The sequence below is a fragment of the Loxodonta africana genome, chromosome X (assembly GCF_030014295.1).
Source record: "Loxodonta africana isolate mLoxAfr1 chromosome X, mLoxAfr1.hap2, whole genome shotgun sequence".
Taxonomy (NCBI): Eukaryota; Metazoa; Chordata; class Mammalia; order Proboscidea; family Elephantidae; genus Loxodonta; species Loxodonta africana.
In genome coordinates, this window is record NC_087369.1 from 178,184,173 (window position 1) to 178,202,097 (window position 17,925).

The 17,925-nt window shown below is 37.9% G+C and overlaps 1 protein-coding gene across 11 annotated transcripts in view; it reads right to left on the reverse strand.

The window, feature by feature from the left end:
• The window catches only part of TMLHE (trimethyllysine hydroxylase, epsilon), a 153,346-nt gene that overhangs the window by 35,102 nt on the left and 100,319 nt on the right, over positions 1 to 17,925 (reverse strand). For 9 of the 11 annotated variants that reach the window (XM_064277833.1, XM_064277834.1, XM_064277841.1 and 6 more), the window contains 3 exons: positions 14,668 to 14,947; positions 8,237 to 8,356; positions 5,427 to 5,663 (listed from right to left, as the gene is read on the reverse strand). In XM_064277833.1, coding sequence (XP_064133903.1) covers positions 5,427 to 5,663; positions 8,237 to 8,356; positions 14,668 to 14,947 — 637 coding nt within the window. The remainder of the gene's footprint in view (positions 1 to 5,426; positions 5,664 to 8,236; positions 8,357 to 14,667; positions 14,948 to 17,925) is intronic. The other 2 variants (XM_064277838.1, XM_064277839.1) reach the window with 2 other exon arrangements.

Genomic DNA, 17,925 nt, shown 5'->3' on the forward strand with positions numbered 1-17,925 from the left:
AGGGAACTGGCAGGGCACCGAATGAAACTGATCCCAGCTCCAGTGCTTGAGAAGGTGTCGGCCAGAAATACAGTTCACACAGGGTCATGAGGGTGTTCACACTCAAGGTTGTTTAAGCTATGAGGCCCCTACCACTTCAACACCTTCATCAACATATGTCTTCTACGGTCCCCTCCAGTGAAACTGAAGCTCCTTATCTCGGTGGGTCTCTTGGAAGTATACTATTTCTTTCTAATAAACAAGAGGTGGGGTGAACTGTTGAGTCTAACTCTTGGTACATTCACCCATTCAAAATTTTATAATCCAGTTCATCCCACTCTGCTAAAATGGCATATGCCACTTTTCTGTTTAATTGCTAATATTTAAAAAGAAGTTACATCATGGATAGCTAAAACACATGTGCACACGTGTGCACGCACACACACATATGTATGTATATACATAACTCACATATCTTGTTTGAATGCGTGAACAAGCGGAGGAGGGGACACTACAGATTATCAGTGCTTAGGGCCCCATATATCTTAATTCAGCCCTGTTAAAGAACATACTTCTCATTAATACATGGTTAACAAGAAAATGTAAGAGAAAGAAAATATTTTGTACTTAATGATCATGAAAATAAAACATAAATTAGTGTGTGGTAAAGCTTAAAAAAGGTGTAAAGGTAAAAACACAGCTTTAAATGCTTATATTAGAAAAGACTAAATGTGTAAAACCAACAACCTAAGGTTCTACCTGAGGAAAAAAAAAAAAACAAGCTCTTTGCCGTCAAGTTGATTTTGACTTGCTATGATCCTATGGAACAGAGCAGAACTGCCCCCCATAGCATTTCCAAGGCTGTGATCTTTACAGAAGCAGACTACCACATTTTTCTTCCAGGAAGTGGCTGGTGAGTTTGAACTACCAGCCTTTCGGTTAGCTGCTGACTGCTTAACCACTGTGCAACCAGAGTTCCTTGGTTCTACTCTAATAACAAAAACCCATTGCTTTCGAGTCGATTTCGACTCACAGAGACCCTATAAGACAGAGTAGAACCGTGCTATAGGGTTTCCAAGGAGCATGTGGCAGATTTGCACTGCTGACCTTTTGGTTTGCAGCCATAGCTCTTAACCACTGTACCAGCAGGGCTCCATAGGGAGGTAGAAAAACAAGAATAAGTTAAACCTAAAGTATATAGAAAGAAAGTGATAATAAAAATAAGAGCAGAAATCAAATCAATGAAATAGAAACAAGCACAAAATGGAGAAAATTAACAAAAAGGTGATTTTCAAAGAAAATGACCAACAAAATTGATAAACCCCCAGCTAGACTGAACAAGAAAAAAAGAGCAAAAATACTATTATCAATAATCTGATATCAATATAGTATCTATAGATACTAAGATAATATTATGAATGATTTTATGACTACAAATTTGACAACTTAGATAAAATGGACATATTTCTTCAAAGAAACCACTAACTAAAGATGAAACATAAAATCTTACTAGCTCTAAAAAATGTAAAAATTTGAATTGATTATCTAAAACCTTCCCACAAAGTAAAATGCATCCCAAGAGAATTTCCCTGGTGAATTCTAGCAGACATCTAAGGAAGAAATAACACAAATACTACCCAAAGTCTTTGGTAAACCAGAATTTTATGAAGCCAGCATAAACGTAATATCAAAAATGACAAACTCCTTATAAGAAAAAGTTACAAACCAGTATCTCTCACGAACCTAGATGCAATAAATTTTCAACACAATACTATTAAAACAAAACCAGTTATGTATATATATGTATGTTATCAATTTACTGACTCTAAACTCCAAATGCACTTCTCCATCAATGCTCTGTGATAAACACTGGAATTCCTTTAAGCATTCCTCCTTTATAGTGAGAATTATGTTCATCTTTCTTAGTAGATGGAGCTGGAAGGACATTGCAGAAAGAAGAGGTTTCCTACAATTTTTCATCATGTGCCAGGGGTTGGTGGTGTGGGTGTGAGGATACCTAGCAGAGCCTGCCCCAGCCACTGGACCCAGGATACAGTCCCTCTGCAGCCTTGTAGCCTCAGCCTGGTTATAACCCTTGCACAGCCCTCTTGACACGGTAAACCAGATTTCCCACACACCCTGTATGCAGCCTCCTACAGTCCTAAGGGTCATGCACGGAACCCCTCTCACCTCCAACCTATGCGACCTGTGTGCTCTGAAGGCCTCCTCTACACACTAGCACTTGGACTCCTGCGTGCTTATGCCACTAGCTGTTGATTGCCTGCTCCCACATCTACACTTGGCAAGGTTTTCTACTGTTTGTCCAGCAACTCCAGACCAGCTCTTGCCTGGCCAAACCAGAGAACTTCTCTGCTGTCTAGTAGGTGAATCACTCTTCGAGGTCTAAACCCCTTCCTGGTTTGTTCTTCTTTCGGTACTCTCCCTCATCCCAGAAAGGTTGATTGTCTGAACCCACTCAGAGGTGCCTTGAAAGACTGCCTAGCAATATGCTTCTGAAAGGTCACAGCCTTGAAAACCCTATGGAGCAGTTCTACTCTGTACAAATGGGGTCATCATGAGTTGGAATCAACTCGATGGCAACTAACAATAACATACACACACATATATACATACACGCACACACGCACATGTGTACATAAGTAAATGTGTGTGTGTGTGTGTATGTGTGTGTAGTAATACATCATGACCAAGTAGGGTTTATCCTAGGAGTGCAAGGTTGGTTTAACAATTGAAATCAATCAATGTAATTCATCATATAAACAGAATAACAAAATTCACATGATTACTTACATAGATAAATGCATATAAAGCATTTATTAAAATTAAATATGTATTCATATTTAAAAAAAAACCTCAGCAATCTAAGAATAGAAAAGAAATTCTTTAATCTGATAAAGGGCATTACCAAAAAAACCTACAGCTACCATCATATTTAATAGTGAATATTGAACACTTTCATCCCAAGACTGGGGACAAGGCAAAGGTGTTTTCTCTCATCAGTCCTACTCAATATAGTGCTGGAGGTGCTAGTCAGTGCAATAAGGCAAGAAAAACAAGTAAAAGGCATACAGATCAGAAAGGAAAAAATAAAGCTGTCCCTACTCACAGACAACATGATTGTCTACATAGAAAATGACAAGAAATTTAAAACAATCAAACAACCACAACAAAAACTCCTAGAGATAAATGACTTTAGCAAGTTTGCAGGATACAATGTTACTTTAAAAAATCAATTGTGTTTTTACATACTAGCAGCAAACAACTGGAAAATAACATTAAAATTTATTTTAAAATACCATCAAAAACACACAAAAAAACTTAGGAATATAAGTTTAAAACATGTATGAGATCTGTATCCTCAATATTACAAAACACTATTGAGAGAAATTAAACAGGACATAAATAATTGGAGAGATAGATCATGTTCATGGGCTGGAAGACTCAAAACTGTTATTTTGTCAATTCTCATCAAAATGATCTTAGATACAAAAGCAATCCCAATCATTAATCCAAAACAAGCTTTTTCATAAAAAATGACAATCTGATTGCAAAATTTATATCAAAATGTAAAGGATATAGAAGAGAGGCTGACAAACTGTGGCCCAAGAGCCAAATCTAGCCTGCTACCTGTTTTTGTAAATAAAGTTTTATTAGAACGCAGTCACACCCATTAATGTATGTATTGTCTGTGGCTACTTTTGTGCTACAGTGGAAGAGTTGAGTATTTTCAAGAGAGGGTGCATGGCCTTCGAAACCCAAAATATTTATTATCTGGCCCTTTACAGAAAAGTTTGCAGACCTCGGATCTAGAATATCCAAAGCAATCTTGAAAAAGAAGAACGAAGTTGAAAAACTTACACTGATTTCAAGAATTACTGTAAACCCATAATGACCAAGACAGTGTCGATTAATCATAAGGATGCACAAATAGATAAATGGAATAATCTATACAGAGAGCCCAGAACTAAATCCACATTTATATGGTCATTTGAATTGTGACAGAAATAAAAAGGTGATCCGATGGGGGGAAAGTAGGTCTTTTAAACAAACGGCACTATACTACCTGGGTATTCATATGCATAAAAATGAACTTCAACCCCTGCCTCACAACATACTAGAAAGTAATTTGAGATGGATCATAGACCTAAATGTACAAGCTAAAACTATAACATCTTTAGAAGAAAACAGGAGAATATTATCATGTCTTAGGGGTAGTCAAAGGTTTTTTAAACAGGTCACAGAAACGATGAACATTAAAGAAAAAAACCCATAAATTACATTTCATCAAAACTAAAAATTTCTGCTCATCAAAAGACACCATTGAAAAAGTAAATAGGCAAGCCACAGACTGAAAGATAATATTCACAAAATATACATCAGGCAAGAATTGTTAACCAAGACATATAAAGGACTTCAACTCAGTAAGAAAAAGACACCCAATTAAAAAATGGGCAAAATATTTAACCAGACACTTCAGAAAAGAAGATATATGAATGGTCGATAGATAATAAAGCCAAGTATAGTAATTTCTTAATGGTAGAATCTTGGTGGTGGGTCTATGAGTTTTCCCTGTAAAATGCCTTAAACTTTTCTAGATATTTAAAAATGTTTATAGTAAAATGTTAGAAAAAATATTTAGCACTCACTCTTTGTTCTAGGCAATGGGGATACAGAGATGACTGAAGAGGGTTTCCCAGAGGAATGTATCTGGGGGAAGTGAATTATTTATGTAGTTCCTACTATAAGCCAGCAGCAAAGGCAGGGGCAGCAATTAATTTTTATCTTTACAACTGGGTATAAAGTAGCCTATTATTATCTTAACTGGAAACTCAGGGCCTGCAGACTAAGTGACTTGTGCCAGGCCGTGGCAGCCAGGATTTCACAATGAACACTGAACTTCCTGATTACAAAGCCTATGCTCTTTGCAGTATGACAAACTAATTTTCCAGCCACCTCTATCCTGCCCCTGCACCTCATATTTCCCTCCCTGACTTATTTTTTCTCAAGTACTCATCATCATTAGTTATTTTTTTTTATAACTATCTTTGAGTACCCTACCTATTTGGTCACTGAGGGCAATTTAATAAATGTTTTCATTTTAATCATGGTTTCACTTTTAAATAGTGCCACAAATATGTGGCCCCCAAATATAGTATTCCTTGGCTGTTGGACTATTTATTATTCCATGTTGTTGTTGTTAGGTGCCACTGGGTCAGTTCTGACTCACAACAGCCCTATGTACAACAGAACGAAACACTGCCTGGTCCATAGGAATGATAATAAGAATAGAAATTGTGCTCTAAGAAAAAGCTATGGAATACCAAGATTAAATGTTGCAGATATAAGGATTTTAGTGATTTTCATTAGATTAACAGGCTGAGATTTGGTAAATACATTACACTGGGGGATATTTTTTTGGTACTCACCTGATCAAATACAGCTCTTTATTCCATGGGTAGATATTTAAGACTGGCCCAACCCCAATCATGTGGTTGTGACACTTTCCAACATTTTCAATATATTCATGCTTCAATGGCACTTTGCTGAGGAGTTCAAATTCCTCAGGAGACTTTTGAAGTACCTGCTCTGCTGCATAGAATCCATCTACTAGTAGTGTCCTGCCACCTGTTCCTTCATGCTTAAGACAGTGAAACACTTGAATGCTAAAGAGGAAAAAGAGTAAATTTCTTCTGTTCAATGGAGAAAGAGAACATTTCAAAATTCTAGAAAATTATATATGAAATTGCTACTGAATTTACTTGTGTCATTTTCTTTTCATGAAGAAATAAATCTCACTTCTTAATTGTTTTCCACTAATAGCCAGTTGTAGTTTTTCTGTGGTTTGAAATATTAATGCCAATAGAGGTTTCTGCCAAACACATTCAATATGCATTGAAACTTACATATGCCAGGCTCTAGAAATATAGGCATGAATAAGATACAATTTCTGTTTTAAAGAAGTCTACAGTTTAATAGGAAGAAATGGAGAAATAAGTACCAATAAAAAAGATAGGTACTATAATAAATTTGTATACAAGATATCACCACCACCAGGTGCCGTGGGGTCAATCACGACTCACGGCAGCCCCCTGTATGTCAGAGTACAACTGTGTTCCATAGGGTTTTCCGTGGCTGATTTTTTGGAAGTAGATGGCCAGGTCTTTCTTTCAAGGTGCCTCTGGGTAGATTCAAACCTCCAACTTTTCAGTTAGCAGCCCAACGTGTTAATTGTTTGCACCACCCAGGGACACCCGTATAAGATACACTGGGGTCAAAAAGAAAGGAATGATCTATTCTAATAAGGTGTTGTATAAAGAAATGTTTTGATTAAATTGATTAAATGTAAAGGATCAGGGACACGCAGAAATCTAGGATGAGTCCAGGTTTTTCACTTGGGCCACTTTATGGATGATAATGCAATGTTCTAAGGCAGAGAATACAGGCAGAAGAGCAACTGGATGGTAATGAGGGGGTGTAAGAGGTTGAGGAGGAAGTTCAGTTTAAGAGCATGCTGAACTAGTTGAGTCATATGTCTGAATACGTTAACAAAAAAAGGAAGGTGACCATTAATGGACTGGAAAACTAAAGCAGAACTTTCAAATTAACAAGGGGAAATAAAATTAACAGTAATTGAAACAAATAAGCAAAAATAAGAAAAAAGGAAAAGAGTAAACAACAAAGGAAATTAAATAACAAACATAAAGAAAACTGGAAGGAATACAATCAAGAAAAACCTTACATAAATACAATTAAAATGATAAAGGTCAGTTGTGGCCACGTTGAACTTTCTGTGAAACTTCCAAATCAAGATTATTTCATAGCCAGCTAAAGATGTTTAACTCAGAATACAGGTCAAACTAAGGATATAGACTTTGTAGTTGTCTGTAGGAGATAGCTAAAGCCAAAAGCATGGAAGAAGTCATTTGGAGAGATCACTTCAAGTTAAGAAAAGGACAAAGAGAAAACTCTGAGGAACAACAAGATTTAGCACATGCACAGAGGAAAATAGGCCAGCAAAGGAGGCTGAAGAAAAATGGCCAGAGGTATAGGAGGAAAAATACTAATAATTGGTTCTATTAATATTTCTACTTTACAGATAAGGAAACTGAGGCAGAGAGAGGTTAACTAACTTGTTCAAGATCACATAGCTAATAAATGTTCAAAAAAAATGTTCAAACTGGGATGCAAATTCAGATCTGGTTGATGCCATAGCCTGAACTCTTAACCATCGTTGATATATTGCTAATCTACTCGATCCTTGCCATTGATTAGAAAGGGTTAAAATAAAGGCATGGATAGTTGCTTGTGGTCTTTGGAGAGGAAGACTGAGTCAGTATTTTAACTTCAACCCCTGTCCAGCTCCTTCTCATCTCATTTCCTCTTTCTTCCTTCTGTATCCCCTAGAATGAGAATGTAGGGTTGTTGGTGTCTCCATATTTCTACAATATTGAGCAGGATCTCTAGAAGTTGCTTTATTCTTTCTCCCTTGAACCAAATATTCAATTCCAAACTCATAAAGGAAATCAATGCAACCACAATCAACTGTATATTATCACCCTCTCATGCTGTCTTTATAAATCCATATGTGCACTCACTTTACTAATCTCTGCACCTCGGGCTCATCATCTATATTCAGAGGCAGTACCAACAACAACAACATAACAACCATAAAGGTGCCTGTAGAAAGTGGCAAATGGTAGTAAGATTAAGTACGGCGTATAACATTTTGGCTCAATAGCCTCTGATTCCATGTGAAAAGGGATATTTTTCAATCATTCCTTCTCTCCAATTTCTTGTAAATCTGATTCAAATTCCTCTTAATACCATACCTAAAGCAGCTTTATTTGCAAGACTGAACTCTTTGCAGTATGATAATAACAGAATGCAAGAAAACTGTACAAATTCCAAAACTAACAGTTAACCAATACTTTTTTGGTAAGTTATTCATACTGTAATTACTTTGAGAAAAAATGTAAATTCAATAAAATTAAGATTCCATTTATCTATTAAGGTGGATTTTCAATCATTTTTTAAATGTTTATGCCCATGAGTCTAAAGAAGACTGAGCCAGGATATCTCAAAATGATCATGTTTCTAGGAGAACAGAAAGAAATAGTCATACAAATAAGCAGCAGCCAGATATGATCTTGGTTCAGATAGAAGAGGAAGTGATTAAGAAACTATTTGAGACCATCACATGTAAAGATCCCATTCTGTAAAAGTCTAATCCACGTACCCACATGGCTCTTGAAAATAGGTAGTGTCAGTGTGCCGATCCAGAGCTAACTTGGTGTATGCAGTGTCACCCCTGGAGAAGTCTGAAGTGAAATACCACATCCTCCCATAGATGGTTTCTCTGTAAAATGAAGTAAAGGAAGACCTATTAGCTATTTGAATTTTAATTCTTGTCTTTCAAAACTCTTCCCAATGCTTTTTTTTTATCCCATTCTGTTTACGGAGAACCTCAATCACCTTTTGAATATGGAGGAATAAAGAAAAGTACAGTTTATGCTAGCAAGTATTTATGAGGCTTCCTGTATGATTCTTGTTCCATCTCTCCATGAGGTATACATCATAGATTTTGATTTTATAGTTATTTTCTTGGTAGGCTCAGATGTCATTTTAATTCTTTAGCTTTCAGAGTTCATCTGGTTCTCTGAACCCTTCAAGTCCAAAGAGATGTTATTCTTTTTTAACCATAATCTCCAAACCCCCTCAATTTATTGCTACCAGCACAGCTTCCATTACCTGAAAATTCTCAAACCGTATTTCAAACTGAATAGTTCACGAATGCTGTTGATTATGCTCTACTGGAGTGTCCCCACATGTCTGTCAGTTTGTCGTACTGGGGGCTTGCGTGTTGCCGTGATGCTGGAAGCTATGCCACTGGTATTCAGATACCAGCAGGGTCACCCATGAAGGACAGGTTTCAGCTGAGCTTCCAGACTAATACAGACTAGGAAGAAGGACCTGGCAATCTACTTCTGAAAAGTGTTAGCCAGTGAAAACCTTATGAATAGCAGTAGAACATTGTCTGATACAGTGCTGGAAGATGAGCCCCCCAGGTTGGAAGGCACTCAAAAAATGACTGGGGAAGAGCTGCCTCCTCAAAGTAGAGTCGACCTTAACGACGTGGATGGAGTAAAGCTTTCGGGACCTTCATTTGCTGATGTGGCACGACTCAAAATGAGAAGAAACAGCTACAAATACCCATTTAATAATTGGAACCTGGAATGTACGAAGTATGAATCTAGGAAAATTGGAAATCATCAAAAATGAAATGGAATGCATAACCATCGATATCCTAGGCATTAGTGAGCTGAAATGGACTGGTATTGGCCATTTTGAATCGGACACCCATATAGCCTACTATTCTGGGAATGACAACTTGGAGAGGAATGCTGTTGCATTCATTGTCAAAAAGAACATTTTAAGATCTATCCTGAACTACAATGTTGCCAGTGATAGGATTATATCCATACGCCTATAAGGAAGACCAGTTAATACGACTATTACTCAAATTTACACACCAACCACTAGGGCCAAAGATGAAGAAAAAGAAGATTTTTACCAACTTCTACAGTCTGAAATTGATCAGGATGCATTTTACCAAAATACCATCCATGGACTTACAGAATGCCTTATCTACAATCATGAATAATCATACACAGCATTGCCTTGGATCAAGAGACTCACTTCACAGCAAATGAAGTGTGACGATGGGCCCAGGCTCATGGAATTCACTGGTCTTATCATGTTCCCTATCATCCTGAAGCACCTGGCTTGATAGAAGAATGGAATGGCCTTCTAAAGACAAAATTATGGTACTAGCCAGGTGGCAATACATTGCAGGGTTGGGGCAATGTTCTCCAGGAGGCTCTATATGCTCTAAATCAGCATCCAATATGTGGTGCTGTTTCTCCTATTGCCAGGTATCTTAGTCATCTAGTGTTGCTATAACAGAAATACCACAAATGGATGGCTTTAAAATAGAGAAATTTATTTTTTCACAGTCTAGTAGGCCACAAGTCCAAATTCAGGGTGTCAGCTCCAGGGGAAGGCTTTCTTTCTCTGTCCGCCTTCTCGTCAATTCTCCCCTGGACTAGGAGCTTCTCTGCGCAGGGACCACAGGTACAAAGAACATGCTCTGCTCCTGGCACAGCTTTCTCGGTGGTATGAGGTCCCCCTGTCTCTCTGCTCGCTTCTCTGTTTTATATCTCAACAGATTGCCTCAAGACACAATCCAATCTTGTAGATTGAGTCCTGCCTCATTAACACAACTGTCGCCCATCGTCCCTCATTAACATCATGGAGGCAGGATTTACGACCTATAGGAAAATCACACAATACCGGGAATCATGGCCCAGGGGAATTGATACACACATTTTTGGGGGGACGTAATTCAATCCGTGACACCAGGATTCATGGGTCCAGGAATCAAGGGGTGGAAATGCGAGTTGCACCACTCACTATTACCCTTAGTGGCCCACTCGCAAAATTTGCTTCCTGTCCCCACTACCTTATGATCTGCATGTATAGAGGTCTTAGTTCCAAAGGGAGGAATACTCTCACCCGAAGACACATCACTGATCCCATTGAACTGGAAGTTAAGAATGCCACCTGGCCACTTTGGGCTCCTTATGCCTCTGGATCAACAGGCAAAGAAGGGAGTTACCATATTGGCTGGTGTGAAGAAATCAGATTGATATTACATAATGGAGGTAAAGAAGAGTATATCTGGAGTGCAGGAAATCTCTTAGGGTGTCTCTTAATACTACCATTTCCTGTGATTAAAGTCAATGGAAAACTACAGCAACCCAATTTCTACATAACTACTAATGGCTCAGACCTTTCAGGAATGAAGGTTTGGGTCACTGCACCATACAAAGAACCATGACCAGTTGAAGTGCTTGCTGAGGGCAAAGGGAATATGGAATGGGGGTGGAAGAAGGTAGTTCTAAGTACCAGTTATGGCCATGTGACCAGATGCAGAAAAGAGGACTGTAATTGTAATGAGTATTTCTTCATTGTATGTGTGTATCAAATATTTTTGTTTTCTGCACCTATAAAATATAAGATGTAAGCAGGGCTAGTGTGTTTTTGGCTGTATATGTGTTAGTTGTATCATGTTAGATGGAAGTATGACTTCGTAACTGTCTTTATTCAGAGATTATGTATGGTTTAAGGAGATGTGTACAGGTGCCAAGTTGACAAGGGGTGGACTGTGATGGTTAAGGTTGTGTGTTAACTTGGCTGGGCCATGATTCTCAGTGGTTTGGCAGTTATGATGTAGTTTGGCAGCTATGTAATGATGTAATCTCCTCCATGATGAGATCTGCTATAATGTGATCACCTCCATGATGGGATCTGCTATAGTGTGATCACCTCTATGATGGGATCTGCTGTGAGTAGCCAATCAGCTAAAAGGGAGTTTTCTTGGGGGTGTGACCTGCATCCAATATAGGTGGACTTTCTGACAAGGCTCACTGGCTTTTGCTCTTTCTGGATCCTGCAGCTGGCTCCTGTTCATCTGACCTCTGGTTCTTGGGACTGGAGCTAGCAGCTTACCTGCTGATCTTGGGGTACATCAGCCTCCGAGGTCTGGATCTTGGGTTCTCCAGCCCCTGCAGCTACATGAATTGGGAGAAGTGTCCAGCCTGACCCATGGATTTGGGACTTTCCAGCCTCTAAAACTGCTTGACTCATACCCTTGATCTCTCTCTCTTTCTCTCTCTGTGTGTATGTATGTGTATGTATATCTGTGTGTGTATACACACATACACACACACACACATACATATATCTCATTGTTGTTAGGTGCCGTTGAGTCGGTTCCAACTTGTAGCAATCCTATGTACAACAAAATAAAACACTGCCCAGTCCTTAGCCATTCTTATGATTGTTGGTATGCTTGAGCCCACTGTTGCAGCCACTGTGTCAATCCATCTCATTGAGGGCCTTTTTTTTATCGACCTTCTACTTCACCAAGCATGACTTCCTTCTCCAAGGACTGATCCCTCCTGGTAACATGTCCAAAGTATGTGAGACAGAGTCTGGCCATCCTTGCTTCTAAGGGGCATTCTGGTTGTACTTCTTCCAAGACAGATTTGTTTGTTCTTCTGGCAGTTCATGGTATATTCAATATTCTTTGCCAATGCCATAATTCAAAGGAATCAATTTTCTTTGGTCTTCCTTAGTCATTATCCAGCTTTTGCATGCATATGAGGTGATTGAAAACGCCATGGCTTGGGTCAGGCGCACCTTAATCTTTAAGGTGACATCTTTGCTTTTCAACACTTTAAAGAGGTCCTTTGCAGCAGATTTGCCCAATGCAATGCATCTTTTGATTTCTTGACTGCTGCTTCCAGGGGGGTTGATTGTGGATCCAAGTAAAAAGAAATCCTTGACAACTTCAATCTTTTCTCCATTTATCTTCATGTTGCTTACTGGTCCAGCTGTGAGGATTTTTGTTTTCTTTATGTTGAGGTGTAATCCATACTGAAGGCTTTGTTGTCTTTGTTCTTTATCAGTAAGAGCTTCAAGTCCTCTTCACTTTCAGCAAACAAGGTTGTGTCATCTGCAGTTTATATATATGTGTGTGTGTATAATTAACATCTATCTATCTATCTATCTATCTATCTATCTATCTATCTATCTATCTATCTATCAATCATCTATCTATCATCTACCTATCTATACTCTATTCTCCATCCATCCATCCATCCATCCATCCATCCATCCATCCATCCATCCATCCATCCATCCATCCATCCATCCATCCATCCATCCATTTATCTAGACCCTTCACTGGTTTTGCTTCTCTAAAGAACCCAGCCTAAGACAGACAGCTACCTGGCCAACCGACTGAAGCAGATCCATATTTGTGCCCATTCCAAAGAAGGGGGACTCAACAGAATGCAGATATTATCAAACAACAATATCATTAACATCACATGCAAGTAAAATTTTGCTGAAGATAATTAAAAAATGGCTTCAGCAGCACATTGACAGAGAACTGCTAGAAATTGAAGTCATATTCAGGAGAGGACATAGAATGAGGGATACCATTGCTGATGCCAGATGGATCTTGAACTAAAGCAGAAAGAATATCAGAAAGATGTTGACATGGATTTTATTGACTATGCAAAGGCATTTGACTCTGTAGATCATAAAACATTATGGGTAACATTGCGAAAAATGGTAATTCCTTAAGACTTAATGGTGCTCATGTAAAAACTGTACATAAACCAAGAGGCAGTTGCTTGAACAGAACAAGGAGATACTGCATGGTTTAAAATCAGGAAAGATGTGTGTCAGGGTTGTATCCTTTCACCATACTTATTCAGTATGTATGTTGAGCAAATAATCTGAGAAGTTAGACTATATGAAGAAGAACAGGACATCAGGACTGGAGGAAGACTAAAGAACAACCTGTGATATGCAGATGACACAACCTTGCTTGCTGAAAGGGAAGAGGACTTCAACTACTTACTGATGAAGATCAAAGACCACAGCCTTCAGTATGGATTACACCTCAACATAAAGAAAACAAAAGTTCTCACAACTGGACTGAGCAACATCATCATAAATGGAGAATAGATTCAGGTTGTCAAGGATTTCATTTTACTTGGATCCACAATCAATGCCCATGGAAGCAACAGTCAAGAAATCAAAAGATGCACTGTATTGGGCAAATCTGCTGCAAGAGACCTCTTTAAAGTGTTAAAAAGCAAGAAGTAAAATGTGCACCTGACCCAGGCCATGGTATTTTCAATTGCCTCATATGTATGCGAAAGCTGGACAATGAATAAGACTGAAAAATTGATGCATTTGAATTATGGCATTGATGAAGAATATTGAATATTCTATGGACCACCAGAAGAATGAACAAATCATCTTGGAAGAAGTAAAGCCAGAATGCTCCTTAGAAGCAAGGATGGCAAGACTTCATCTCACATACTTTGAACATGTTATCAGGAGGGACCAGTTGCTGGAGAAGAGTATCATGCTTGGTAAAGTAGAGGGTCAGTGAAAAAGAGGAAGCCCATCAATTAGATGGATTGACACAGTGGCTGCAACAATGGGCTCAAACATAGCAACGATTATGAGGATGGCACAGGACTGGGCAGTGTTTTGTTCTGTTGTACATACGGTTGCTGTGAGTTGGAGCCGACTCGGTGGCACCTAATGACAACAATTGTACAGATGGGCAAATAGAAGCCAATGGAAGATTACAGGCAGAGGTGTGTGTGTGTGTATGTGTGTGTGTGTGTGTGTGTGTGCGTGTGTGCATGTGTGTGTGTGGGGGGGGGAACAGAGTTGCCTATAGCCATACTACTTCTTGGAGGCAAACACAGATTACTACCCAGTTCTCCCAATTCACAGTCAGGGCTCTTTCTAGTGTATTATGATACCTCTCACTTTGAGAACCACCAGGCTAGAAAAATACACCAATAACTCTAATGTCTTCACTATATTTAATATACAAGTGTCTAGTGATTAGAAATCCTGACCTCAATAAATAAAGCACTGTAAGTGGGAGTACCTTTATCCAGACCCAGAATATTCTGAATTAAGAACGAGGGTGACCATACTTGTTACATTTCTTTATTGGTGCTTATGCTCTGGAAACTAATTACTGTGGATTTTAGGAAACTAATAGGTTACCTGATCAAGCTGATCCTTTCTGCCAACTTCTCTGTGTGCTCTTGAGTAGGAGGGACGTTTTCTACAAACGCAATTCCATAGAGCAAAAAGTTTTGCAGAAATTTCTTCAGTCCCTCATTGGTTTCTAAAAAGCTCTGGAAATCTACCGGTGTAACTTGGGCTTGCCGGTAGATTTCAGCATTCCATAAGATTCTAGGCTGGATGATCTTTTGTTTCTGTCCTTCATAGCTGTTTTTCACCAGCCATTCCAAATCATATCTAGTCACATGACCATCTGGCCCTTTTAAAGGAAAAAATAAAAAGCATTAAAAATAATATTTATAAATATTGCCCATAAATTATTGGTTAAAAATGCTGTTCTTATTAAACAGTTGTGAAACAAAATTACAATGAGTGCCTAGAGTGTTCCTGACACATAAATATTTGTGGGTTGTATGGAATGAGTAAATGAATGAAAAAATAAATCTTCCCAGCAGATAAATAGCTTTATGGAATTAGGAAGCATTCATCAGGTTATCAAAGAATGATAATGAAATAGCAGCAGTAGCTTCCCAGCCTTCTCCCCTCTCTCTCCCCTTGCTCTCATCCTCACCTCCCATCTATATAGACTCATGATGTTTGAGTTAGACAAAACTAATTTTTATTTTACGGATGGAGGAAAAAAGTCAGTGACTCACTCAAGATCAGACAGCTATTAAGTACCACAATTGGAACTAGAACTCTAGTCTCCTGCTGCCTTTCTCTTCTAAATGATTTAAGGCATTTCTGTACAATGATATATCATCAATACAGTATGATAAAGTGACTTTGTAAGTGAATTTGCCCACTGTGCAAAAAAATTAAAAAATTGACCCCCAAAATTCTTTAGCAATTTTTCAGAATAAGCAAAGGATGAAGCAGGAGGAGTAAAGAGCTATGCTAGTATTCATTATCTCTCGCCCCTGGATAATAACTAAAAGTGTAACACTCATTGTAAAGAATTGGGAAAGCATTAGGAAAGTATGACGAAATAAAAAAAATCACTATTGACAGCTTGGCATCATCCCTTCTACCTTTTTTTCTATGCATTCTTTTACTTTAATATATAATATGTAATCTAAAATATGTAATATATAACATGCAGAATTGTGTACCTTGTCTTTGTCACTGAACATTTTAACAATTGAAAAATCTTCATAAGAATTAATTCTTAAAGATTTACCTAACTGATCTGCTATTCTGGGGTATGTAGGCTTATTTTTGAAAATTTTCCCTATTATGTAATAGTGATCATCCTTGTCCATACTTCTGATCATTTTCTTAAAACATAAACATAGAATTGTTGAATCCAAATATATAATCTTTTAAATGCTTCCTGAAATAGTATATCAGGTTTCATTTCCTCCAACAGTATATACGTGTGTTCATCAAAATTGAGTATTCTTATTTTTTAAATATAGTTTTTTCTAATTTGGTAAGTAAAACTGCCATCTTACTGTATTATGTATTTGATTACTAATAAGGATGAGTATTTTTTATGCTTGTTAACCATTTATATTTATTTAATGCAGGGGTTGGCAAACTATGGCCCATAGGCCAAATCTAGCCCAACACCTGTTTTTGTAATACCTATTTTGGAACATATCCATGCTCATTCAATTGTATATTGTCTATGGCTGCTTGCACCCTGCGACTGTAGAGGTGAGTACTTGAATAGTTGGGACAGAGACCACATGGCCGCAAAGCATAAACTATTTACTATCTGCCCCTTTATAGAAAATGTTTGCTGACTCTTGCTTTGATGAATTGTATACTTCTCCCTCATACTTTTCTATTGGAATACTGGTGCTTTTTTATAAAAGAGCATTTACTCTTATAAAATTTGCAACTATTTTCCTCAGTTGGCTTTTTTCTTTTTAACCTTTCTGTGGCATTATTTTATTGTAGAGAAATTCAGTCAAATGGTTTGATTGCAAACAATTCTTCCTCCAACACTTTTTAAAAATATTTTACTTTGCAGTAATTTTAGATTCACAGGAGGTTACAAAGAAATGTATAGGGAAGTTGTCTGCACTCTCCATCCAGCCTCTTCCAATGTTAACATCTTATACAACTATAATACAATTGCAAAATCAAGAAACTTACATTGGCACAGTCCATAGAGCTTATTCAGATTTCTCTAGTTATACTTGCACTCATTTCTGTGTGTGTGTGTGTGTGTAGATCTATGTAATTTTATTACACATGTAACTTAAGAACCACCACAATCAAGATACTCAACTGTATCATCACCACAAGACTTCCTCATGTTATCCTTTTATAGTCACATCTATCCCTCCCCCATCCCTAACTCCTGGCAACTACTATTCAGTTTTCCATTTCTAGAATTATTTTATTTCATACATGTAACATAAATGGAATCATGCAGATTGGCTTTTTTCCCACTCAGCATAATTTCCTTTAGGTTCTTCCAAGTTGTTATGTGTGTTCATAAACCAAACCTGTTGCTGTTGAGTAGATTCTGACTTATGGTGATCTCATGTGTTACAGAAAAGAACTGCTCCATAGTGTTTTCTTGGCTGTCATCTTTATGGAAGCAGATCACCAGGCCTTCTTCCGTGGTGCTGCTGGGAGGGGTTCAAACCACCAACCTTCAGGTTAGCAGCCAATCACAAACTGTTTGCACCACCCAGGAACCTTGTGTGTGTCAATAGTTCAATTTTTTTATTTACCCAGTGAAGGACATTTGGCTAATTTCTGGTGTTTGTCTATTACAAATAAAGCTGCTATGGAATTCATTTACAGGTTTTTGTAGGAACATAAGTTTTCATTTCTTTGGGATAAATGCCAGGCAGTCGACGGCACTGGGTACTGGGTGGTATAACTGCCAAGTCATGTGGTAGTTGCATGTTTAGTTTTTAAAGAAATTGTCATATTGTTTTCTAGAGTGGCTCTACCATTTTACATTCCCACCAGCAATGTATGAGTGATAAAGTTTCTCCACATTTTCTCTAGCATTTGGTGTTGTCACTATTTTATTTTAGCCCTTCTAATAGCTGTGTAGTAAAATCTCATTGTGATATCATCTTGTATTTCTCTAATGATGGTGAACATCTTTGCACGTGCTTATTTGCCATCTGCATATCCTATCTGGTGAAATGTCTGTGCATGCTCTTTTCAAGAAGTTTTATAATTTTATGTTTCACACTTAAGTCCATGACTTAATTTTTGTAAAAGGTATGAAGTTTAGGTCAAGGTTTATTTTTTGCCGAATCATGT